The sequence below is a fragment of the Meleagris gallopavo genome, chromosome 2 (assembly GCF_905368555.1).
Source record: "Meleagris gallopavo chromosome 2, MGAL_WU_HG_1.1, whole genome shotgun sequence".
NCBI lineage: Eukaryota > Metazoa > Chordata > Aves > Galliformes > Phasianidae > Meleagris > Meleagris gallopavo.
The window spans coordinates 26,424,120-26,450,614 of NC_139405.1; the positions used below are offsets into that span (position 1 = coordinate 26,424,120).

At 40.8% G+C, this 26,495-nt stretch overlaps 1 protein-coding gene across 4 annotated transcripts in view; it reads left to right on the forward strand.

The window, feature by feature from the left end:
- The window catches only part of TTC7A (tetratricopeptide repeat domain 7A), a 161,407-nt gene that overhangs the window by 112,552 nt on the left and 22,360 nt on the right, over positions 1-26,495 (forward strand). For 3 of the 4 annotated variants that reach the window (XM_085219390.1, XM_085219391.1, XM_010706789.4), the window contains 3 exons: positions 955-1,052; positions 5,857-5,991; positions 16,722-16,924. In XM_085219390.1, coding sequence (XP_085075516.1) covers positions 955-1,052; positions 5,857-5,991; positions 16,722-16,924 — 436 coding nt within the window. The remainder of the gene's footprint in view (positions 1-954; positions 1,053-5,856; positions 5,992-16,721; positions 16,925-26,495) is intronic. The other variant, XM_085219392.1, reaches the window with a different exon arrangement.

A 26,495-nucleotide genomic window follows, 5' to 3' on the forward strand; every position in this document is an offset into this window, starting at 1 on the left:
AGCACAATCATATTTAAAACCAAATCTCAATCCCAAGGTAATTCTTCTGCTGGATTAATACGAATTCAAGGGAATCCTATGCAATCTGTACCATAGGACTAATTAAACTGGAAGACTGGGCATCCACAGCAATTGCGATTCTGTGACAGCTCCTTTCCAGGAAGGAATATTATCCAAAAGCTGAGCTACAGGCTTGGAAGCGTGCCAGTAAAAACAGTCACTTTTCCTTGTGATATTTTGTCTCTTAATGGATGGTGAGAGGAGATATCATCACCATCCATCTGATCCTAGAGAGGTGGCAGTCCTTTGGTGACAGGAAGGCTCAGGAGATCAACACTAAGTGATTATCATTAGATACAGGGTTATTATTATTTTGGAGTTCCTTTTTTGAAGAACTGCCTTGTAAGAATAGAAGTCTAGAAGAGAAGCAGACCGAGTAGGCTTCCCTTCATAAAGTGGTACTATGTGGTAGCTTTTATCTTCCTTCTCTGTTGAAATAGAACAAAAGTGGGAGAGGAGATAATCCTCTCGAAATAAAGGAATTTGGAAAGTGGTTGGTCTGTTTCAAAAGGATTAGCACAGCACACTCACAAATCCAACTTTCTACAGAAAAACCCAAGGGGCAGTGGTTCTTCTGTGTGTGAGACATTGGTAGTTGGCCTCCTCTGATCTGGCTTTTTAGCTGGCAACATGTTGCCCATCCAGTAGTTGGCAAAGATTGCAGCAGTCAAATAAACTGAAAGCAGCATGCAGACTGGAGCCCTTGCTGGGCATGATTTTTCAGTGACCGAATTTCTCATCCATTGCTGGGTAGGTGGTGTTAGAATGACACATTCAAGAAACACCTAAAGTTTTCAGTTCCAGAAGACAGTTAAGTGAGATTATTGCCTGCTTTGAGGAGAACATTGTCTCCCTGCTGAAAGGTGGCCAGTTAACAGTTTTGTTTCTTTACAGTGGCTCTGAGAAAGGAAGTAGTGTGACCGAAACACCAGTGATCAGAAAGCATAACGGACTTCATCTCACGCTCCCAGATGCTCACGATAATGATTCTGGTGAGGAAATGATCTGTGCTTTCTCAAATACATCAGCTTTCAAATCATGTGCATGTAGAGAAACACTTGAGGGGGGAAATCTTACTTTTAAAAACATCATATTTTAAGTGAGTCTCATGCTTTCAGGTTAGGGAATTAGTGATTGTCCAAGAACTGGTAAAACTGAAGTCATGTCCTCAGTGCATGCAGCTGAAGAGGTTGACAAATTCTTATTCAGTATGTGGCTTTTATTAAATTAAATGTGTTCGAACATGTGGAAGAACTTCTTTATGTAATAGTGATGGAGCACTTAAACAGGGTGCCCAAGGAGATTGTGGTGTCTCCTTCTATGGAGATATTTGAGACCCATCAGGTCACCTACTATACAGCCTATTATAGCTTTAGCAGGGGAGTTGGACTCAGTGATCTCTTGAGGTCTCTTCCATCCCCTGCCATTCTGTAGTTCTGTGTGTTTAACCCCCGTTTATATTGATCAGTGGTTTAAAAAGCATGACAAGGGTAAGTCTTGAGCATGCAAACATTCGAGCATCAAAACATTATTCAGTGTGTCTGCTCTTTTTGTTCACAGACTTTTGTTCACAGTGTCGAGCCCTGAGGGTTTGTATTTATGACATTGTAATCTTCCTGGTTCTATACGCATATATTTATGTAATTCTTAATGTGTTTATTTCCTTTCCCTTGTAATATCCTTTGCTGCGATATGTTTCTATATTTTGTGTCTGTTTTCTCATTGTATGTGTGAATCAGTATTTTGTAGTTCTTTAGATTACTGAAAGAGAAAAGACCAAATTCAACACAGATGGATGAAGAGAGTTTACCGAATGAATAAGTGCTGCTTGGCATATTAAAAGTGATGGAAAAGGGAGCAAATGTGAATTTTTCCTGGTGGTTGGTGCAAAATCATTTGAGGCAGTAATCACTGGAAGGTCACTGTGAAGATTTACAGAAGCATCCCTTATGATCCCTGATGCTGGGCAGACAAATCAGCCTTCACTCCCCAGGTTATCTCCTCCACAGTACTGTCCTGGAGGCAGTTGGGAACACGTCCCAGTTGGGGGCCCTTTTGGAGGAAGCAGGAGGTGAGACAGCAGAGTGCTGCTCCAGCCGCTCTCCCCTCGTGCCTCCCAGTGCTGCAGCAGAAGGGAGGGAGGAGGCCTGGTGCTGGCATCAGCCTGCAGCAGGCTCCAGTTTCCGGCACGCAGCCTCCAGGGAGCATGCAGCAGTATGGCCGCAATGCACAGTGCTCTGTGATCCGCCCCCCGTGACCGAAGGGAGATTATTGCAGCTGGGTCTGACACCGGCCTCCCCCTCGGTTAGGCCACAATGAGATTATTTGCTGTGCTAGAATTTTAGGTTTCCTGCCAGGAAGATTAATTCCTCTTTATTTTCTTCATCTTCCCCTAACTGAAGCAGCGTTCCTAACTAAATTCACTGGTATCAGTCAGCTGTCTTGCTATTTCATTCTTTTTGTGATTTAGTCTTATCTAATAATGTTCTTGCCTCAAGTGATTTAGGCTGGGGAATTCTACGTTTCTTATAAGCCCAGTAAATCTATGGAGGTGCATTTCTATTCTCATAGCAGTTTTTTCATAAATGTAAAATATTAAACTTAGTCCTTGCTCTTATAACAACGCTGTAGCAAAATTATTTAGGTATGTTTTTGCAGGGTTTCTATGTGGAGCTCATCATGACGAAATATTTTTTTTTAATCATTTATTTCAAAAAATGTGTAAAGGGCTTTGTGCTAAAATGCAAGGTTTATATTCTGTCTGGTGGAGCTATTAAAAAGAGAAAGAAAGTGCACTAAAATAACAAATCGAAGTGCTGTCTTCTTATGCCAACATTTGCACGTATTTTCAGGCTTGACATTTAAGTTCTGTGAGACAAGTTTTGTGAGTTTTTTTTTAGCCTGTAAAGTTCTACATTCCTTTAGGAATAGGCATTCTGTGTGAGAGCTGTCATTGCTTCTGGCTCTGGCAGCATTCCTTGCTGCCCTCAGCCCACCCTGAGGTCACTGCTACGTGAACCTGAGGGTCAGGTCTGTGGCTAGATGCCTTTTGTCTATAAAGGCCAAGCCAGCAAAGTCCTGCCCTTAAAGGGTTTATTGGAGCCTTCCTACAAGAGCTTGCAGAGGTGAGAAGAAATAGCAGTTGCAAACTGCTACTGTTTGGGTTTGGGCTGGGATGGAGCCTTTCCATGTACATGTATGCTGAGAGCAGGGAACATATCTATCTGAGACTGTGCAGGGCTGGGGACAGAGCTGATCACTGCCTGGTGTGGCTTGCTTCCTTGTTTAGGCTGGAATGGAAAAAAAACATCAAAGGACTGCAACATGAAAAGGAATCCCAAGTTACTTAGCAATTTACAGCAGAGGCTCTTTGCATATAACTGCCAAAGGCAGTAAATTGCTAAGTAACTCCAGTTCCCTTTTTAAGGCTGCACGGGCTGAAGCACACACAGCAGTGGACAGAGATCAGTGTCACACTGCAGGCTCTCTGCCTTCAGCAGCTACCTGCCTGGCTAACAAGGAGAGAAGGAGCTAGCCTGTGCTTCTTCAAGTTCCTCATAGTGATGTTCTTTTAGCCTTCTTTGTGAGGGAAGGATGTTTCATTAGACCTGAAATGGCTGTTCAGCCCCGCAGCAACACATGAACCTGTCCAAAATGCAGAGAGTTCCTTCATAGGGACATCATCCCCATGCATTGACTTGCAAGAAAAAGAGGATTTCCCCAAGCGGATGTGAATAAGGCACAGCCCATCTGCCCACTCACTGCAGTCAGAACAGCGTTAGGTATAGGTGCTGCACAGCTCCAGAAAGCCTCTCTGAAAGAGGACAGCCTTGGCAGAGGAATGTAATGCTGAATGTTGCTTTTAAAGCACACCACTCTGATCAGGAGTGCTAATACAAGAATCTGCTTAGGCTGACTACCAAGTCAACAAAGCCCATGCAGCATGTTTGAATTTGACCATGTGAGTCTGCCCTGACTTTGAAGTACTCCTAAACAGCATCAATAATTGTTCACATGGCAATTTTCATGTTGCCTCTTGTTGTACAGAACTGCCTGTGCTCTGGGTAGCTGGGGATGAGTGCCTGTTTGTTTTCCCTGCATTAAACAACCTCATTCTGCCTGCGAGTTCCTGGGAGCCCGTTTGCAGTGAAATTTCTCCTAAATGGAGGGAGATGAGCAGGAGTGGGCAGGGCAGAGGGAGAAATTCCATACAGTGAAACAGGCAGAAGAAGATTGATCTCTTAAATAGACTGTTACATGTAATAAATTCTCCATACAATGTGGAATGGCTTTTACTGTACCATTGAAGCCATAATTACTGCACTACTGCACTGTCATCTCTTGGAACATTAGGTCAGGAATGTCTTTGAAAATACGCAGGAATGTTAAAAATGCATTTAGGAGGAGCACATCTGCATTTTGCAAGGGAGCTGTGGGAGGCGCCTGTGCTGAGCGCTGGGGAGCTGTTTTGAAGTTCTGCTGCTGGAAATGAATGACATTAGTTAGCAGTGAGATAACGGGACAAGCGTTTCCCGTGGCAGTTTCAGGCTCTGGATTGCAGTTGTGGACTCTCATAGAAAATAAGCTCTCAGAGGCTTTGGCTTGTATAAAAGCTGTGGGCAGTGTTCTCCCCAGACTGCATACTCTTTGCAGAGGAGCATGGGGTGCACAGAGGCCTGCTGACACCATGGCCCCCACAGGTGATGATCAGCTGTCAAGATGTGCTTTAGCTTCAGCCCTCTCCAGCTGGAAAAACATGCCAGTCTTCTTCAAAAGACTGCTTAATGTATATATCCTGTGACAGGCTTTTGCGCTTCTCTCCTTTCCCATGCTCAAAGCTACCCCAGCTTCTCCGAATACCTGTTACTCTGCTCTTTTTGGAGGGCTGCTGTGAGAGAACATGGGATTTTAGCTCCAAGATCTTGTCATCTACAAGATGAGCCCAAGTGCTTTAGTCACAACAGCTCTCAAGAGAAAGAGCTTATTAACCTTAAAATCACATTAAACCTATATATACTAAAATATTTAGTTCTCAAAACTTCACACAGCAAGCTCTGAAGCCCCATTTCACAGCTCCATGCTTTGTGACTGTCCTCTTGGTAGTTCTGCAAAAGTAAACGACTGCATACTGCGCTTGAGAAGATGGTCTCTGTCTGTACCTTCTTTCTGGAGTCACCTTTTGATGTGATGTTTTGTTCCCCAAGCTGTGGGTGCCGAATCCTTTGTTCTTACGTAAATGTTACAGCGCATACTAAAGGTTAATATAGTCGAAGCACTGAACTCTCTGCTCCCTGAGGTTAAGTGAAAAACCACGCTGTCTCTAAACCAACAGGACTGTATTGATGTCACTTGAAATCTCCGTTCTTTGAATGCTGCTGACCTACTCTGTAGTTCTGTACTAGCATTTTACATTAGCGAGCCACGTTCTGCAGTTGTATAATGATGGTATGCTTATAAAACAGGTTACTAATAAATATTCTTAGGAAATAATTTGATGATAGAATTCAACTACCCAAATGAGCAAAATACAGTTGCTTCCTCAATGAAGCTGGTAAGCAGACTTTTATAAAATTACTGTCTCTTGATTCAGTTGCTTGAGGTGCAGCCCATGGGTAATACAGTCTTTTTTCAATAAAATAACCTTTTATAGGGCATATTTCTCCAGTTCAGTATTCAATGTAACTCTTATGACACAAAACCGGGGCTTTGGAAAAGACAATCAGACCTGCCTAGCTAATGAGCCAAATATGCCAAAGTATAAAATACATTGCTTGTTCTTGTTTGTTTGGTCCATAGGATCACAGCGAGCCTCTTCCCTTGCTGCATCAAGAATGGAACAAGCCATATCTGAAATAACAATGCGGAGCAGCATGATGAAGCAAGGACCTATGCAGCTGTGGACAACTCTTGAACAAATCTGGCTACAAGCTGGTAAGTTTTGGTATTTACAGACAACCTGGAATTCCTTCACTTTCCAGTGGTGAATCAGATGACATGGGTATTAAAGGAATAGTTAAAATCAGGGCTGTTTCAACACCTTACACCAACAGTAAATTTGCCCATCTATCCCACTTGGTTTTTGAAATACTGCTTGATTAAATGTTAACAAATAAAACGTTGGAGTAAAGTGATTTTTCTGCTCACCTCTATTTTTCTGTAACACAGAAAACTTCAAACATAACTAAAATATGTTTCTAAACGAGGAGAGGAAGCAGTTCTTCATTAAGAAATGTCATTTGATAGTAGCAATTAGTTTCATTTTGCTGAACATGATTGGGCAAACAACCCATTAAATGTTATTTAGGCTGACAGCATTCCAGTTTTTCCTGAGTTTTAAGTGAAAATTATTAAACAAGAAAAAGTCCTCTACTCATCTTATTCTTGGCCGCTTGAATCTTCCAAGGACTTGAAAGATTTGCACATCACTTTGAAACAGACATATTGTAGCAAAGCTTGGATAGGGAAAAGAGAATATTGAAAAGGAACTCTACCCAGTGGTGACATCCAAACTCATGAAGGGGTTTTATATAGGGCCCTTGGTGAGGAGAAGAGTTGCATGGCACATTCTACCATTTGCATTTCAAGACTGGTAAAAGGAATTCTGACCCTGCAGTCTTGCTTTTAAGAGACACAGTTTTTCTTCCACAATTAGGCCCCGCCATTGTGTGCCTGAAATAAGTGCTGTGATTACTTCTTAGATGTCTCTGCTACCACTTGCAACAAGAAAAAAGCAGAGCACACCAGAACGTTGCTGATAATTTACCATTACGTATGCAGGAGAACTTGTCAAATTCTATCAATTATCTACAATTGACAATTCTCACATAAAACCTGGTAGTCTCACGCTACTTCTCAGCAAAGATTTTTATAGCTGTCTTTGTGGGGCTGTTTTCTACCAATTAGACCTCAATTCTGGTACAAAACATGTGACATTCTATTTGTTACAATTTGGCTAATTATTAAGAAAAAAAGAACTTACCTAATGAAGTGTGTCATCCTTTAAGTTAATCACATGTTCTTTTATTTGCTTAGGATTTCACTGCTGTACTATGGTCCTCAAAATCACTAGCAGGGTTTTCTTTTATTCCATTTATCCTTCTGATTTAAGGCTGAAGAGGAGACTGGTGGGATTGGAAAAAAAAAAAAAAAAGGAGTTTATTGTGATGAGAAGTCAGGTGTCTGTTGTCCATCATCCTTCAGATAGCTGGAGGCAGTTCTTATTTTTGCTGCTGTGTGAAAAGACAAAAGTAATAAAGACCTAGTGCTTGCTGTGACCTCGCTGTGAATTGCTACAATTACTTTTCAGTGTGCCTTCTTCAGAGATGTTAATTTTTTTAGACAGAAATTATAAGCTGTAACTTTTCTGTCCTATTGGTTTATTTTAAACTTTGTTTTTCTTCATGTTTAATTTAACTGGATTTGAAATAGGATCGATGTGTTGACAATATATATTGTGACTGCTTTGTGATTTCATTACTAAGGCCAGTTACTGTTATGGATGCATCTTTTTGGTCTTGGTGGGCTTAGTGACTCGAATAGCTTAAAAAAGCATCACTGGCCCTCTGTGTCAAAATCTCTCCCATCAGGAAGGAGAGGAAGACAGGAATAGTTACAAGGTAATAACTTCCAAAATAGAAATATTTTGTAAACACCAGCTAAGGTCATCACATGCTCTTGTGCTACAGCTCACCACAAAATTAACAGCTGTGGAAAGCAACAAGCAATTAGCATAACCTTCTTATGCCTGCATCTGGAGTCACTTCATGTTTATGAAAGAGCCACATCAGTGGCTGTAGATTTCTATCTGGTTTAGCTGGAACTTGTCCTTTTTCAGTCAATGACTCATCTTGTGACTCTAGGCAAGTTGCCTAGCTTTTTTATACCTCAGTTTCCTATCTGTAAATGGAGGGAAATGTTTGTTTGCCTTTGGGAAAAGACTTGCATGCTGCTGTTTTTACCATTATTAACACTTTAACCTTTCTAGTGTTAATCATAAATCTCTAGATAAATCATTACCCTCATACTACAGTAAATGAATAACAAAGCATCTATCTTTCTCAGACACAAGGAGGATGCAGCTGGTCATGTGTCTGTGTGTGGGTGTGGTATGGATGCAGAGCACCAGGCTGTGAGCCTGTCGGTCTGGGTTCCATCAGAGCCATTCCAGGTCCCATACCTCTTCATATACCCAGGCATGAAAGCTGATGAATCCAGGCAGAGTTCTCTGGGCCTTCACTGAAGAGAGGTGCACTAAGCAAACTATCCTACAGCTATGTGAGGCTATTTTTGCAGCTCTCAGCAGCCAGATCCCACTAAGGAGCTAGTGCACAGCTTTTCAGGCGTACTGCTAGTGTGTGGTAGTCATCAGATGGTGCCAGTATAGGGGAACGGTTACAGCATCACCAACTACCCATTGCTGCAGTAGGAGTTCAGGGCTAGCCTGCCTTTTGCACAAGCATCCTCAGTCTCTTGGAACTGGGGAGCTTTTGTTGGGCTCCTGATGCATCTCTTATTTAGCACATTCCGTAATTAGTGCACAAGAACATTTGCAGTTAACAGCTACTGAAGGCAAGGCTGTCAATTCTGCCCAAATAATGACTCTTTTTTGTGCTGTGCTAGAAATACTTGTGTATAAGAGGGCATAGACTTGTGGTTTTCATCTGCAATTTTTCTGGCTTTATGAACAGCCATGTAGAAAATAATAAAGCAGCAGCTTTGGAAGTGCAACTGCAAAGTCTGCATGTGCTGCACCATTGTTTTTTGTTTTTCCCTGCAGCAGTGTTTCATGAACTTCATCTTGGCCATTTGGCAAGCTAACTTCTTATAGCTTCTGGTAAGCAACCAGATTGAGGCATCTATGGTCTCTAGAACAAGTCCTCTTCTCCTTTTTCACACATCCACATAAAACTAATTTGTTACTGTTCATCTTATGTCTACCCATCTCTTGTAGGACCAGCGGGGAGTGCAATGATCTCATCTGCATCAGGGAACTTAACACATTTCTTTAGAGGGCTTCCATAACTTTCTGTCCCCTGCAGGCAGTCACAGTTGGCTTTGGAAGAGTAAGGGGTCTGCTGTCTTCAAAGAGACAGAGGTGGTCTTGGAGAGAGATGCTTTGGGAAATACTACTAGGCATGCTGTTTTGAAGTCTTCTTCAGTAAGGACTGTGATTAATACAGCTTGTCTGGTCCCTTTTAAAAATAACCCCCCCTGCAGCTTCTTGAAATGTAATGGCTTTTTAAAAGGGGAGAGTCATCTCATTAGGTTTTACATTAACAAGCCTAAACATTATTCTTGGCCCAAGTCTGAAAGCAGCCCTGTGTCATGGCCCTACCTCAGGGAATACTTGGAGAGGGAGCTCCCAGCAGTTCACAGTTCTGCTGTCGTGCAGCTCCAGGTGAGATGATTTTTATGCGATCCATATACCCATTTTTTTCTCTTTTTTTTTCTGCTTTTCATAACTGATAGGTTAATTCAGGCTTGAGAGAACTTCCATGACACTGGTAAAGCTTGTTACTCCTTCCACTTCTTAGAGCAGAAGGAGCTACGAGAATACTAGAGTTTACTGGTGATAATAGTACCAAGACGAATGTAGCCTAGTAGCTGTTTCTGTCCCTTTTTTCCTTTACAGAATTATGCCAGTACTCCTCCTTTCTGTTTAAAAAATACAATCATGCTGTTTGGCTAAAGAAAATATGTTTGGAATGGTTCAGATTTATGACCAAAACTTACTTTCATTACGTGTTTTTACAAGATTGCTTTTGACCTGGAGAGCAAAGTGAGTCAGTTCTGAAAGTAAATAGTTTCAGTAGTTTTAAACTCCTTCGGTAACAAGTGATTTCTTGCCCAAAGTATGTGTGAGTGTATTTTCAGGCAGTAATAATAGTATACTCTGTTTATGTGGAGTATTTTAGAATGCTGCAAGCTAGTTTAATAGGAGTTCAAATACTCCAGCTCCCGTTGCTATATTATTTTAAGCTTTACTTTTAACTACAATGTCCACTTTGTTTGTCTTTGCCAGTACTTTATATCTGACAATTGAGCTTCTTGACTAGCCCAGTACTTTACCAAATATGGCCACTCACAGCAAAGTAGGTCTGGTAATTTGATCTTAGATTGGCTAAATGCCTGCTAAATGCAGTCTGCAAACCTCACCAGGTAGACCTAAAGCTTATTTCAAGGAGCATTTAAAGAAAAATCACCCCGATAACTGTTCTGTGTAGTCACAGTGGGCTGGAGAGAGCTACCTGCTGGCTCACTAATGTGCTAGAAGTTTAGAAAAAAATATTGTAATGAACATGCCATAAACAAGAAATGTAAAGAGAGCCAGTGTAGCAGGGAACAGTGAGCTAATGGAAAAACATCTGTTCCCCTGAGTTATGTACAGCAGGAATATTTTTTTTTCCCTTCACAAAATGCTTGTGATTTATTTATTTTATTCAGCGTGGGCCAGTTCCTGGGAAAAAAACTGTGTTAGAGGAGATGGGCTTTGTTCCACGAGAAAATGTCGGAGGAGCCAGTGGGCTGGAATCTGCAACCCCAACTGGCCCATGGCCACAGCCACATGTGGGCAGGGGCAGCCCAGGGACAGCAAAGGGAGCAGCTCACCAGCACAGCTTAGGTCTGCAGAGCTTGCAATGTGTAATTAAATGCTCTCCCTCTCTAAGCTTTTAACAATCCTAATCCGTCCTCAAATTATAAGCTCAAATATTAAAGGTGTTTATCAGGTTTGGGAGACATCTTTATTGATGTTGCAGAATAGCTGAGGTCAGATACTCTCCTGCAATGCAATGGGAGTAGTTGATACAATTCCAATATTTTACTTTTTCTTGGGTTTTTGTTTTTAGTGTGTTTTTATTTTTAAAGTTCATTGAAATTTTAGAGCTCCCCATTTACTGCTCAGATTCTTGAGCTCCATTATTTTTTGGCTCTTTACATTGATACAGGGCAGTGTGAGAAGCTGGAGGCTTGTGAGGGGCAACAGGAGGAAATGTTTTACTACGAAGCTGTTACTAAGAGAAGTAAAGGTGTACTGCAAAGGACTGACCTACAATGTTTACTTACTAGGAGGGATTAGGAATGTTTCATACTGGAGGTAGAAATGGTGAAGTGAGCTGGTTTGGTCCCCTTTGAAATATTACTGATGCAGTTAATAAGCCAGCAGGGTTCTGCTAAGGGTTCTGGTTTAGCAAGCTCTGGCCTGGTCTTTTAGTGCAGGCTAAAGATGGCCAAATTCCCCACCTCTCTTCAACTCAGTGTCTTCAGGGAGATAGTAGGTCTTCATACACGCTCTGCAGGTTGGTTTTGTTTATTTCTTATCAACAATATTAATGAAAGAATTAAAAGAGTCAAAAGCATTCTTGGCTGCTTCTTATCCATACTGGACATTTTGGATTGCTTCTCCTGTTCCAGAGGCTTCTGGATGTTTCTCGTTGCTTAGAGCAGGATGTAAAGCTTTGCAGACTGATAATCCATTGGCATGGGTGGTCTTCAAAGCATACGTGGCATTTCTTGCTATCTGGGCCATGCATATGCTCACGTATGTGAACTCTCACTTGTCAGGAAAGCAGACAGCAGTTCCTTGTTAAGCGTTCTCTGGATCCTTTGCCAGTGGATGGAGAGGAACCTGCTGCACTGCCAGCGGTACCCACAGAATGGCAGAGGGTAGCAAATACTAGCATTTCTCAGTTGCTCAGCACCTTTTGGGCTAGTGACAAAATATACTCTGTCCTGAAGAAAGCAACAGGACAATTATCCATACGAGGGACGGAAGATAGGAATTTATACTTAACTAGGTTGGAATTTAGAAGTATTTCCTTAGACTATAGCAGTAATCAGTGTTACAAAAGGGGGTACAGAAAAAAAAAAAAGATGCCCATCCAACAGTATTTTGCTACCATTATCAGTGGTGACCTTATTGCCTAAAGCATTTTTTGTTTGCTCCCAACATTTTTATTTTGCTCCCCCAACTCTCCCAGTTGAGAAAGAACGCTTTTGTCACCAGTGAGCACCATCCCACTTCATGTAGAGGAACCAGGTGCCTCGTGGCAAGTTTTGTTGTATTTCAAATGTGTTTTTGCCTGCACCATTTAGCATAGAGAGTAGCTTGTGATGGTTCTGCGTCTTTTCCAGAAATGCTTGCTCTAATGCTGCATTTGTAATTAAAGAAGCCCATTTGCCATTTCAGCTCCTGGGAGACCTGCAGCTCGGAAATTTAAAGCAGGTCCCTGGGCTCCGGTTAGCTACCAGCTTGCTTGCAAGAATGACTTTTAAGAATGTACATCTCTTGCCTCATTCAGAAGAGCTGGTGGTTGAGCTCAGGTAGATGGGAACACGTGGCAGGTTATGTTCTCCTTCGTTTCTGTATTGAAGGCTTCATCAAGTGAAGTGATTACAGTTGGGATACAGCATGAATCTTCAATCTGATCTGCCTGCGAATTGCTGCATGCACGGTTGTGTCATAATAAGGGACGATGACTAAACGTCATCTGACAGCAAGAAAAGACAGAGGGAGAACCCTTTGTCATGGTAATAGCTCTGCATTCACTGATGAAAGAGCTGTCTCAGAGGAGTGGGTCTTTCCAGCTGGCTGTGGGCTGCTGCAATAACAAGTATTAATAGATCCTGCAAGCAGATGGATTCTGTGGAACAAAAAACACCTCTCCACATATCCTTGCAGGCTGTCTCACCTTCTTTGGGTGTGAAGGACTGCTCCCCAGTGTGCCATCCTGCTGGTCATCTGGCTGCATGGTGTTGCCATGTCACACAGTAGTATTTTTGGGGTAGGTGAGAGAGAATTGGGCTGACACAGAACAGTGATGTGGAACAGTCTGCTTGTGGGAGTAAGTGCTGCATCTTGGATAACACTGAACGTGATTCACAGGGAATGAGATTTTAACTCTTGGGTGTTTCGCACTGCAGAAACATGCTTCAAATCTATTTTATTTTGTTGGCTAGAATTACAGTTCTTGCTGCTTCTGTGGTGACAAGTACAATCACTCTTGACACTGCTTTGAAATGCTTAGGAAATAGGGAATAGAGTCAGTGTTCAAGGTGATGGCAGACAACTCCGTTCCTCATACTGGCGCTGTGATGCAGACATGACTAGATTACACTGCCTTGCTGCTCAGATGGACTCCTCAACAGAGTTCTGGCAAGTCATTTATCTTGGAGACAAAAAGAGGAGCCTGACTGTAGGAGGCCCAGCCTTGTCAGTCTTCTGCAAGCGCTCCTGGTCTGTGTATCTGTTACCTGTCCTTGGAGAGTGAGTAGATGATATGCTTCTGGCAGTTCTCACTTGACTGAGGGTCCTCATATAGATGAGCTAAAGGTGCTAGCAGACACAGCTGGAAAAACTAGGAGCTTGCATTAGGAGTTAATGGCATATGTGGTTGGAGATGTGGTCTGCTCACATGAGCTGAGGTCAGCCTTAAGGCTGGTGCATCAGGTGGAAGTGGGATCACAAGTCAAGACAAAGGAAGTTGAAGCCACAAGAAGAGATGACAGCAGAGAAGGATGGACAATACTGCAAAAGAGCGCATGGGTGAACTTTGAAGTAGATTTGGGAGCTGTGTAATATTTAGTAATATTTAGTTCAGAACAGTCTGAAAACTTATTTAAGCTTTTATCAAGATGATGTTAAGTAGGAGATAGGAAGACAGCCTGTAAAGATAGCCTTTGAATTCAAAGCTGCAAAGAATGGCAGCACTGAGAACAATGTAATCCAGCAGCTTGAGGTTCGTAAACGGCTTCCCTGAAGCAGTGGACCTTTCATGGAGAATCCCACATCCTGTATACCTGTTTCACCCTGAGGAAATGCTGCCTGCTTTGGAGAGGCATCGAGTACCATGTCTCTTATACGGAATTGCCTTGTGAATGCTGCTTGTTTGGTCAGGTTTTTATGTACAACATGATTAGGTGATACAAGAAGATATCCTGAATAACCAAACAGACAGGAAGCTGCTAACCCAGGTAACGCAAAGGCAGGCATTTCAGTACTTCCAGTACTGTTAAGGAAGTGGGAGTGGAAATCTGATAAATTCGTTGAATCCTTGGTTTTTGGCTTTGATTTCTGCCTCTGCCTCTGTTCTTACTCTGTGTTGCGTAAGCACATCTTGTTCGTCTGTGAATGAAATGAGTATGCAATAGAAGTGAAAAAAAAATGACTTTACAGAAAGCACATTTTAGTGCAGGCCTAAATGATTTCCCTTAGTGTTTATTTTTAGCTGGGTGGGTAACCCAGCTTGTGGCTTGTAACCCACAAGCACCTCTCTCATTCTTTTTTGATGCAAATTAGGCCTCCCACACCATTAAATCGTTTTTTACTGACTATTGAGCCTGTGAAGAAATGGATTGAACTTTAATATGCTACATTACTGTACCATAAAATACAATTTGTAGATCTTATTCAGATTCTGTGTTCCTGCACTTCCTCTAAATAATTGTTATTACCGAAGAAGATTTACAGGCACCGTTGAAAGAAAGAATAAGTACTCCCTATTTTCTATGCATTGAATCACGGGCTGTGCATGATTTCACATCTAAACCACCTTGCTCCTCATGCTTTTTTGAAATTAAGCAAGTCACATTATGCTGTTAGTTGCTAATAGAGATTTTAATACAGCAGTAGCCAGAACTTCTGCTGCCTTCAAATAGTGCCAGGATTTCTCCTCTTCTTTTGCGCTGCTAGGGCTGTGCTAACTTTGCAAACGAAGTGTTTATCTTCAGGCTGTGAATCGTCACTTTGCACATTTCCATCCTCATTATTACCACATGTACAGCATCAGCTGCTGCACAGCTCTTGGCAGGAAAATACTCTGTTCTTTGGGAAGCACAAGTAAAATGCTGTCCTCCCACAAACTCTTGAATAAGGCTGTGCGCATACTCAGCTTGACAAGATGGATGGCCTTCCTTTCTGCTGTTAGATGGCTGCACTCTCTTGGAGCCGAAGAAGGGGATGCATACTGAGATTTTATAGTGATTAACCAGACAGAAATGTATATGAGTCACTTTTTAAGTACATTGCTCTTACCAAGGAGCTGTTGTGCTCATGCTGACAGCCTCAGAGAAGGATGTTTATCTGAAGTACAACTTGGGGAGGGCTAAGAAATATTCCAGCTTTTTATCGATGTTGTCTCACCCTGCTCTCAGGAAGAGCACTTAGATCTGGGTGTTAAGCCATGCTGCCACTTTAGTGGACATCATGGTCTGCATGCCAGCAGCAGAGCTAGCTGTGCTCCCAGGCTCACGTCTGATTGGGCCGAGGAGGAGCCTCCTCTGTTCAGGCAGGACTGGTGCTGGGATGCTCTCCTGCTTGCCTCTTGCCCAGCAAGCTCCATGTCAGTATGCCAAGTCCCCAGAGTCATCTGGCCTTCCTAGCACTCCAAAACTGGAAGTTTAAGAGCTGTACAAGAGACCTAATTTTTAAAGCTACTTTACTCCTTCACAGAGACTTTCTGAGAACACTCACTACCTTTAAAAGTAAGGTCATTTAAGGTTGGATCTAAACTCAGAATTGTTTATCTAACTCTGGAGCCTGGACTTGTCATTTCAAATTGAACTCTAGAGCTGTCAATACCTACTGCATTACCACATCAGTTAAAAAAAAAAAAAAAAGGAGAGACTTTGAATTTTTCCAGTGATAAGGGATAGAATGCTAAGAGGTTATGGACTAAAGGGCAGTTGCTGATGTGCAAAGAGAAAATTATTTTATGTACATGCATGGATATACGCACATCTGTCTATGAAAAAACAATTTCCCTTTTCATTTGTGTGTTGATGAAAATGGAGTATCACTTCTGAAGCCTTCTGCTAGAATTTAATGCATATGAAATCCTGGGAAGTTCTAAAATCTAACAGTGAAATACATTGAGAAATTTGTTTAACTTGAGAAAAGATTTGATTAGCAAACAAATTGACAGTCAAACATCTCAGTGTGCCTTTGTAAGAAAAATGCCAGCATCATTGCTAAGAGATGAGAAAGCAAATTACTGAGCAGTCTCTTCCAAAAGCTCCTTTTTAATTTCTGTAGAATATGTGTGAGGAGGTAAGTTTGTGAATATGCAATATAAGTCTCTGAGATGTAAGACTTTTGATTTTAATGGGGACTTTGAAAACTTCAGAGACAGCTATTTCGTAAACTAGACAAGTAAGCAGAGGAAAAACACTTTTAATTATTTTTTTTTAATATGGAAATACTCTTTTGAATAAGTTATTTAACATCCAGCTTGGTCAGATGTATCCTATTACTCTGACATGTTTAAACTACTCAGTAGACAGTAATGGCTTATTCTGTTCTCTTTTTCCACAGATTACTTGGAAACACACATGATGGCTCCAAGTGGCCACCAGCCCTGCTTCCTCAGAGCTCAGTTCAGCACATGTTTACATCTCCTCTGAGGAAGCACTCTGGTGTATCACTAAGGCCATCCTCTCTCAACACCTGAAGAGGTCCATGAAAGTCTGTGTAGAGACTTTAACATTACAGATATCCATTCACTGTCTCCACTTTGTGATAATAAACACTAATCATAGTAAGCACTGTGCAGGATGGTGACCTCGTGGTTTAATATGTTTAAGGAAGATGATACACAGTTAAAATGAAGAAAGGTGTCTGAATTATTTCAACTAATGGTAGGGTGTTTTTGTGTTATTTTTTTCAGCTGAACTTTTCATGGAACAACAGCATCTCAAAGAAGCAGGCTTTTGTATCCAGGAGGCAGCTAGTCTTTTCCCCACATCTCATGCTGTACTGTACATGCGTGGGAGGCTTGCAGAGATGAAAGGCAATTTGGAGGTGGCTAGGCAATTGTATGATGAGGCGCTCACAGTGAATCCAGATGGAGTCGAAATTATGCACAGCCTGGTGAGTTTGCAGGGGCTCAGCTCCATTATAGTATGTACATTCATGATTAACTGTAATAAGACAGAAGAGGGTTCATGCTTGCTCTGAATGCCATTGTCTTCCTAATCCTTAGAGCAAGTGGCTGTTTCAAGAATAAATGGGGTACCCAGAACATCTATTTTAAGATTAGATCAAGTGTTTTTAACTAATTAGTACTTGATAAAAAATAAATACTTTAATTGATAAATGCTGATAGTTTTGGAAATTCTCTGCTTTATCATCCTTACTACTTCTTCTACTACCTGTTATGCATTTTAAATAAGGAATGTATTGATGTTAAGAAGATCTGAACTAAACAGCTATATAGATATAAATGGGGTTCGTAAATCTTGAGCCAGACTCTTGTGTCTACTCACATGAAGACAAACTATGAGTTTATGATAAAACTGTTGTCTTAAGCTGAGGCTTAACTCCAGTCTTTTATAAGAGCAGTGACTTCCTATTTGATGCTCGTGGGTTTTTTTTGTAGCATTCCTATCTGACAAATATTTTTTTCTTGCACCATTCCTAAAACAAACTTACAGACACAAGGCCTATAGCTTTCAGGTTGTTGTTGCTATCAATTCATTATTATTATTGCTATTGTTATTATTATATAAGATGCTTTGTGGAGGCTTAAAACCCACTTTATTTATGAAGTCAGAACTTTTAATTGTATTTCATCAATGATGTATCTTGTTAACTATAGCCCTTACTGTGTCTCTCTTGGGTTTTATAAAACTTCCTTGACCAGTTTAATTTTTACAGGAACTCTATATCTACGTGACTACTTTATGTCTTTGCTAGCAGACCTGTATGCTCTGGTGTCAATTTAAGCGTGATAAGATTTGCAGACAACTCCAAAACTGAAGGGTTATCAGTGCACAGGAGGACAAACATGCAGTGCAGTGATGATCAAGAGGAAGTAGTAGCTCCTACAGGCAAGGGAGAAGAAAGCTGTAAGAACTTATGTTCAGTGCAAAACCAGTAAAAGAATAGCTACTGCATTTGTCTGGAGGAGGTCACAAAACAGCAATGCACATACCATACTCGTATGCTTAATGGGACAATAGTATTTACTTGGTTGTGACCCAACCCTTGCACAATCTAGAAAGACAGAATGATATGCTTTGCTTAGTTATTGTCATGATTTCATACAAGTAACCAATATCAGAGAAGCCATTCAGTTAGGTGCCAACATGGTATAAATATCTCTCATTTTTGTCTTACTTTATGAGCAAAGCCACATACTGTGTCTTCTCATTTCAGCTACTTGCAATTTTCTGAAACTGTAGTCATTTGGAATATCATTTTCTGAGATGCACATCCTCTCTGGCTCAGTTTTCTTTGGAAAATGTCACCAAGCATGGCTTAACTCTTTCTGAAAATGAGGCTAAAGAGGAGGCTTTAAAGGTTTCTGCGATACATTCTTTATTGTGCTGTGATGTCCCCACTTTTTGTCCGATGTGAGTGGTTTTCATAACATATTAATGTGCTTTTCTTAAGAAAATCCTTTCAAGGTCATCCAAGTTACAAACTTTAATAAACACATTTTGTGTATGCTTAGTAGATTCTTATTTCTAAAATCTATGTGAATACTCATTCCCCTCAAGACCCAGGAAGTTCCACCATCTCTTAGCGAAGATATGGGAGTAAAATCAAGGAAGAGGCAAAGAAGATAGAGAGATGTGGAATTTGAGTGTAGAGACTAAATTTATGAACAAATAGGGAAAAGAAAAGACATAATAGTGACAGAGAGAGAGAAGGATGGGTAGTGAATTAGATGCAATAAGGTAGATGATGCTGGATATGGCTGGACAGATGAGAAGAATGAGACTGGATTAAGAAATCAGGCGAGGCATATGGGGAACTGAACCTATGAGAGTACTTCTACTCCACAGCTGTTGGTCTCCATAAAATCTTTCTGTTCTGGTATCAGTAAATATTGGTGAAAATGACTTGTTTATCCGTGTTCCTCATCTCCCTTAGCTTGGTATGCTGGCAGCTGATGGTTTACACCTGCTAGCTAAGATATCAAAAGTCTGGTCTATCTCTGCTGAGATGAAGCACAGCAGTAGTTCTATGATGCCACATAACGGCTTTCCTTTCTGTGCTTTTCCAAAAGTGAGGAAATTGCACATAGCAAGTTTGAAGCATCTGATGAGCACTATAGAAAAGCCTATACAGAAATTAATCATTCTGCCTTCGGAATAGAGCTTGAATAATGCACGGTAAACAAGGCTTTTATGGACTATGCGTTAAAAAGAAAGGGCAAAAATAAAATATTGAGAGGCTGCTAGCTATGTGAATGTCTTGTATACTGAATGAGACAGTGTCCTCATGGAGAACTTATATGAGACTTAGGTAATTGAAGATGCAGTGAAGCTAGTGGTGAATTTTGCACCTCTTTGAGACCATCAAAAGAAGGCTGGATACCCTTCTGAAAGATATATGTTAGATAAATACTAGCCATGCTGTTATTAAAAAAACAGGTTCTTGGGTACAGCTGATTCTTCCACCTACTTGAGGGAAATGTGTGACTTAGGTTATGCCAGAGGCCAAATTGTATTATCAACTAGGTACAAGGGACTTAAAGCTATCCAAGCTGAATACACAGACAGCTAACATTTAAATTCACATGCAGTTTCAATGCTGGTCTCTGAAAACATTTGAGCACTTAGTTGTTACTGATGTGTAATGATTTAGGGAAAGTGGAACTGGTTATGAGAACTACTGTCTGACTTAGTGCAGTTGCCATCCAACTGGCCTAGTCCACTTTAAGGGAAAACTGCTGTAGACAGTGCTGGTTCTCCCTGGTGTACCAGCATCAATTAGCAAAGTAGTCATGTCTCTTCCCCTGGGCATCCAGAACTGGGTTGTCAAAACTATATTTGGAAAGTTCCAACTTGAAGAGTGTTGCTGGCTGTAAATGAAGGGCACAGATGTAGTGATTAATGCATCCGGTGAGTGTCGGTAACTTTTACACAGGGCAGAGTCACCACCATAATAAACACAAGCTCTCTCTGCACAGCTGAAAACAATTGTGTTTTACTGTGACCGTAGGTGTTTTCAATAGCTGTCAGTTACGTGTGCTTCCCTTATAAAGCTCCCTTCTGCGTGGGAGCTGCAGGTGCAGCAGGGCTGTGTTGCTGGGTGTCTCTGAAGGGATGGGCAGCACACTCAGCCTCACCACAGGGCTCTTGGCAGCTCTGGTGTTTGATACTGTGGTAAGCAAACCACGAGCACATAGGAAATACTAGATTAGGTAGTGGTGCTGCTTCCTGACAGAACTTGCAGTTTGTAAGTGGTGCTGCAGGATCCTTAAGCTCCTGTTAAGGACCCACCGATGGCCTTTACAAAGTAGATATTAAAGAAAGCTCTCATTGAGAAGTTGTTGTCATTTGAAAGAACATATACAATCAGACTTTGGGGCTATTTGGAACTTAGCAAAGAATCAAATTATTCCTGTTGAAGTATAGAGTTATCCTTTGGTTTGATTTGCTGTCAGAAACAGGCTGGCTTGATACCTAGAAAGTGTACATGCTATAGGAGCACAGCTCTCTTCAGGAAATAAACCTTCCACGTTTCTTCTCATTCATACATTTCCATCTTCCCTCCCTTTCTATAAGAGTTCCATTCTTGTCAAAATAAGACTTTCTGGGTCCTTTCCTGCAAGAATCAGAGTATTTCCCACCCTGTGGATGGGCTAGTGGAATAGATGTCTTCACTGATCCACAAGGAAGAGCTTATCCGTTACCCCCTCCTATTGCACAGTGACTAGACATCTCTGTCATATCCTAATCCGTTTGCCAGCATATTTCAAAACCCAATAGCAAATGCTTATTTCTCACATTACATACCCAATACATAATTCATTACATATGTAGCTTTGGGACAGTGATAACAAAAGTGACGTGTGCCCAACCAAGTCAGAAAATGAAATATAGATATAGATGACGCTACCTTATAAAGCAATATATGACTCTATCTACATATATGTCACTGAGGAAGAAGTTGAAGTTTGCTAGTTCCCAGCATTGGTGCATTGAGCACCATTCTCCCTTTAGATTCAGAGAAGGGAAAAATCAATGCCAGCATGTTGAATTTGAGTCAAATGCTCAGTATGCAACATTGCAATATAAACTAAAAGCATTCTGAGATATTCAGAAGACTCTTGCCCAGCAAACATCTCACATAGCAGAGATGTTTCACAGAGCTAGAAAAAAAATTAACATTTTAAGGGAAGGAGAAGGAGAGACATGTATTTCAAAAGGAAGGAAACGAGCATTTTCATCTCCCTCACTACATCAGAGTTAATGAATACAACTTGGGACTTCCTGAAGTAGATGTAGGTTTTATTTGTTTAATAATCCACAGTACATTACTCCTTTGTGAGCTTGTCTTGTCTGGAGCCTGTGTTAGTTTTCAGATTCACAATACCCTTCAGCAAGGAGGCTCACAGGTCTGTTCTCTGCTCTGTAACCTTGTATGTCAAATTTTGTATGTTCCTGCTGCAGCTCCTCCCAGCCACACTGATCCATGTTCCCCATTCTTCCTGTGGAAGATATTGCACACCATTGTTTGTTAGTCATCCCCTGCTGCTATTGCTGATTTCATAGATGACTGACACAGAACTGATCCCATTTCTTCCATTATTGTATTGCCTCTCTCTAGATTCTTCACAGTTCTTTTTAAGATGAGAAAACTTAAGCAAATAGCACACTTAGAAAAAATACTGTGTTTAATATTTAGCTTAGCTTCAAAGACAGTGGTCTAGATTCACTGTGTAAAGAAAACTCCATATTATCCTTTGGTCTTCTACTCATGTAAATTATTACCAATATGCATTTTCACACAAATGCAGCAGACCAGTTCAAATGCTTTGTATTAACCTGATCTCATTACAGAAGCTCTATTTCCATCTCCTGTGCCTATTGGGGCTAGTTTTGTTGGTGTTTTTTTTTTTTTTTTTTTTTTTTTTGAAAGGTCAACAACTCTAATGAATGGCTTGTGATTTATGATAGCAATGAGCAGTGTAACAGTGTTATCTTGGGTCCTTGCAAAAGTGTGGGTGTCCGGGTATGTGAATACAACATAACCAGCAAGCATGCAGTTCTGGTCTTTGATAATATTTATTCTGCTTCCCAGAGACATCCTTTTAGCTGATGGAACACACTTTTCTCTCTGCTAGTAATGCTAGAAACAGAAGAACTTGACTGAAAACCATTCTTTTCGTATACTATGGTCCTTTTGCATACAATAAGTAGCTTACTTTTGGTTAGATTTCGGCATTTAAAAACTATCCAATGCTTTGTTTGAATCTTCTGTTCTTAATTGTTCAGCTGGATGCAAGGGCTGAATAAAAAGAAACTAACTTTACAGAGAGACTTGAACTGTTAAATTTGTCCTTCATTGTGTACTTACGATGCAATTTCATGTTCACTTTAGTAGCATAGTCAACCTATTGTCTCCAGACTCGCACTTGGAAGCATCAGGATAATTTGAAGACTACAGTTTCCACTGATTAGAACATGGAAATGAATTATTTCTGTTCATTTATTTCATTTTAACTCCCAGTATGGTGCATGCATCCTTGTTTTCAAAGGCATCCATTCACATAATAAAAACATGGCTTGATTGCTTAATATTTTTAAGGATGACATGCGTTACTTCCTAGGGGATTTGCTTCATGCTGGCATGGAGTAATCATATAAATCACAAGACAGATTCTCAGCAAGGGTGGATGATCATAGTTTCATCATACCAAGGTCTCTATGTCTCACATGGTAGCCAGGACAACTAATTAAAAGCATTTTTACCTTGAAAGCTGAAGTTGGAATGCTTTCTGTGCTTAAATGTGGGAACAAAACAGCATTGTTTTCATATTAATGTGGTTGCTTATCATCTAAGGAGCTGCTTTATGTCTACAGATTATCCAGTTTGTTTCTTGTTTTGTAGATAAGTATGCCACAGTCTGTCTCTGTTTTCTAGTGACATTTCTTGCTCCATTTTTTTTTATATATTTGTGTACAGAGAATTGAACATCACAATTAAAATGCATCCCTCTGCAGTTAGACTACTGTGCATTTGTCCACCTAATTGTAATGAGGTGGATAATTGTGCCTAGAGATGCAAGGAATGACCTACTTTTATCTGTTCCAGAGATAGTTCTTTCTAGCTGCTTTGGATAGCACCCTGCTCTTGTTTGGCACACACGATAAACAGAGATAGAGACCAGGTAATTTCAGTTGAGAGGACAGTTGTGCTACTTCTGTGATAAATTCTGAGAATATTTTTCTTTATCACATCTTCTGCATTTACAAATATTCAAAGTGAATCTTTGAGAAATTACTGCCATAAGAACTTGAGTTTGAGTAGATAATGACTGCAGAATGAATTTCAAACTATTCTTTACTTCTCAGAGAGTTGACCAAATTTTTTGGTTAAGGTTTTGAATACATGGATCCACTTACTTCTCTTAAACAATGCATTTTGAAGTTGGAAGTACTTCACAACATTTTTCTTCTTTTAAACATCTTTGGATGGTATCGGATGTGTTTGTCACTTACAGACTTCATGCTTCTTTTCAAAGCCCTTCAGGCCAAGTCCTTGCTGGCATAGTGCAGCAGGGTGGATGCTCCCTCTCCCACCACACAGCACCTCTCAGCTCTTTTCCATTGAAAGCAGCCCAGGCAGCTGGAGGGGGAGCTCTGGTGCTCAGCCCCTGCACGGTCAGCTCCAGGTCCTTCTGTCAGCTGTGGTGTGTCACGCTTTGCTCTAAATCTCTGTAAAACAAGGATGAAGCTGCTAATCTACTTCATCTGGGGTTAGAGAGCTTAATTAATATCTTTGCATACTTTCAGATGACAGGCACTCTGTCAGCACAAAATCTTGTTTATTCTGATTATATATCTTGAGTCCTGTGGTGCTTTATTCACTTGGGCTTTTGGAACCCAAAATATTTTGAGGAAGGTGCTGTCACCATTTATACCCTCCTGTCCCCTAAATGTGAGCAGTGCTGAAAACATTATTGCGGTGGGAATGGGTTTTAGCAGGCAGATTTGTGAGCTTCTTCATCCTCTCCTAAGGATTTGTTTTCATTAGAGGACTCTGCCTAGCCTGCATGTTGCCAGTTGCCCTCCCTTGTATTGATAAGCACAGTCATGCTGTGAAGGACAGAGCAAAAGAGAGCGAATGTGAATCTGAAGACTTTCTAGCACAGCCCTCTTCTCTTCCTGGGGATAAGATATGACAACGCCTGCAAAAAATAGCTTTTTGTGGGGGGAGGGAGGAGGGTGCTTCCTTTCTGCTCTGACAGTGAATATATCCTTCTGCTCTGCAAATTCAGCACAAGCAGAATATCGTTGTGCCAGCACAGCTTTGCAGTTTCCCCCGGTGAGAAGGTTTGGGATTTTTAAGGAGAGAGATGACAGACCTAAAGGTGGAAAAAGCATTAGAGTAGACAGTCATTGCAGGCCTTTCCAAAAATGGAGCAACCTTGAACAAAGTGCCTTTTTTTTTTTTAATTAAGTAAGTAATAGTGACAGCCAACGGGAGATTCTAGCAACCCAAAGGAAGACCAGTGACGTCCGCTGTGATGCTGTTTGGAGAGCTACAGACTCAGGGACTCTTTTAGGTCTTCCTAACACAGTGTGTACAGGAAAATACTAGAAGGGTGAATTACAAAGCTGTTCAATAAGTCTAGTCTCCAGCAGGATGTTTTTGAACTATGCTGCTAGTACAAAGCACTCCAACAGTTTAGCCCACCCCATAAGTATTCCTCAATTGGGAAAATCTCTGCATGCTGTAATCAAGTTTTCTCAGTCTTCTATTCAATACTGCATTTCTCCAGTGCATGTGGAGAACCAGCAAATGGGGATATTTAGGGGAAGAGGAGGGAAAAGAATTGTAAAGGATGTAGAAGAGACTGCTTACTTTAAAATAACAAGGTAAAGCATTGACCAGAGACAGTTAAATCACTTGTTTTCTCATCCATTATTTGCTGTCCACACAGCTGTTCAACAGATTGTTTCTTCCTATTCTGTCCAGCTCTGCCTAGTATATTTCTGTGGATGAGCCCAGCCTTGTTTTGCCCCAGCAGGCTCTTTCAATGGTATTTCTTTGCTGTTTCATCCAAGAAAGGCAAAATTCACTACAAAGAATCTGAAAGTGCGCTTAGAACAGAAGCTTTTCCCAGTGGTGTTGAAAGAGTGTCTGAAAACATCCAAACAGACAATTCCAAACTCCTCAGCAGTTTGGAAAATTCAGCTCCTTTCACAGGGACTTAGTGTAGGTTTCCTGTTTGTTCTTTGTGACATTTTTTTACATGTTGAGAAGACTCCTCTTGTTCCTTTCCTGTCTTCCTTCCCCATGCTGCTATAAAGCTTCACTCTATCACTGAGCTGCTTTTTCATATTGCTAAGATGACTGTTGCCTATTTTTCCCGAAGTGCAAAAATATAAAGGGAGAGAGGGAAAACACTGTCTAGAAAAAGAGGAGGGAGAAAATTATTCCCATGATGGTCCTTGTGTATGAGCTGAAACCCGGAGTGTCCAGCTAAAAGTCTTACAGGCCCACCTGCATTCCTTTCTTTCAGTTTCCTTTTTTTCTGCTGAAGATATTCTATTCCCATAAGCATTTTGTAATTATTTTGTGTTATTTCTTTTTTAAATTGGATGTGGAGTTTCATTGTTAGTAGGGCTGACCTCCATTATATACATATATATTTTTAATGAGTTGTTAAGAGGCTCGTCTGTATCATGGAGTGGAATGATGAATGTAGCTGGAATTGCTTAAAAAATAGCCAGCATTGTGGCAGCTCAGTTCTATTGACAATATCGTCAAGTCAGCTTTAATAGCATAGTTCCTTATTGAATGAATCCTCCCTGTAGGAAACATTGTGACCTTCCTGTTTGTGTGCAAGATAAAAAAAAAAAAAAATCAATGTTAATCCCTTGGGAGGAAAAATATAAGATGAGCAGAACAGCTGAGTGAGTCTAATGAGAATCAGAGGCAAGAATGTTAATTTGAAAAGAGATACCATATAAGCTGTCCAAAGACACAATGCAGTAGTTTCCATCTATCACCAACTGCCATGTATTCTCCTCAGATACCTATCTACAAGATGTGATTTGATGGATTTGCAGCTCTTCTATGTTTTCCTGACAGAACGACAGGAGATTTTGAAGTTAATCACCTTTTGGTGGGGAGATTTATGACCAGTGCAGCTAGCTGAGCCTTCCCTCAAGAAGGGCAGGGCTGGAGGCTGTTGTTGGGCACAGCATGCCAACTGCATGTGGGATCTGCATAATCAGAAACAGGCATGAACATCGCTGACTTGTGGTTGTTTTCTGGAGCCGTGCAGCTCACTGGCATTGTCAAATATAATGTTTGCCTAAATTCTTCTCATTATTAGTATTTTTGGAAGTCGGGTGGGTAGTAATTTTCTGTCTTGCTTTATTTAATAGCCATCAACTTTGTAAAAAATAAAACAATTGGTTTTTAATCTCTGTCTTTAATTCTGAGATGCTGAGGTGGCAATTTCATTTTTAAC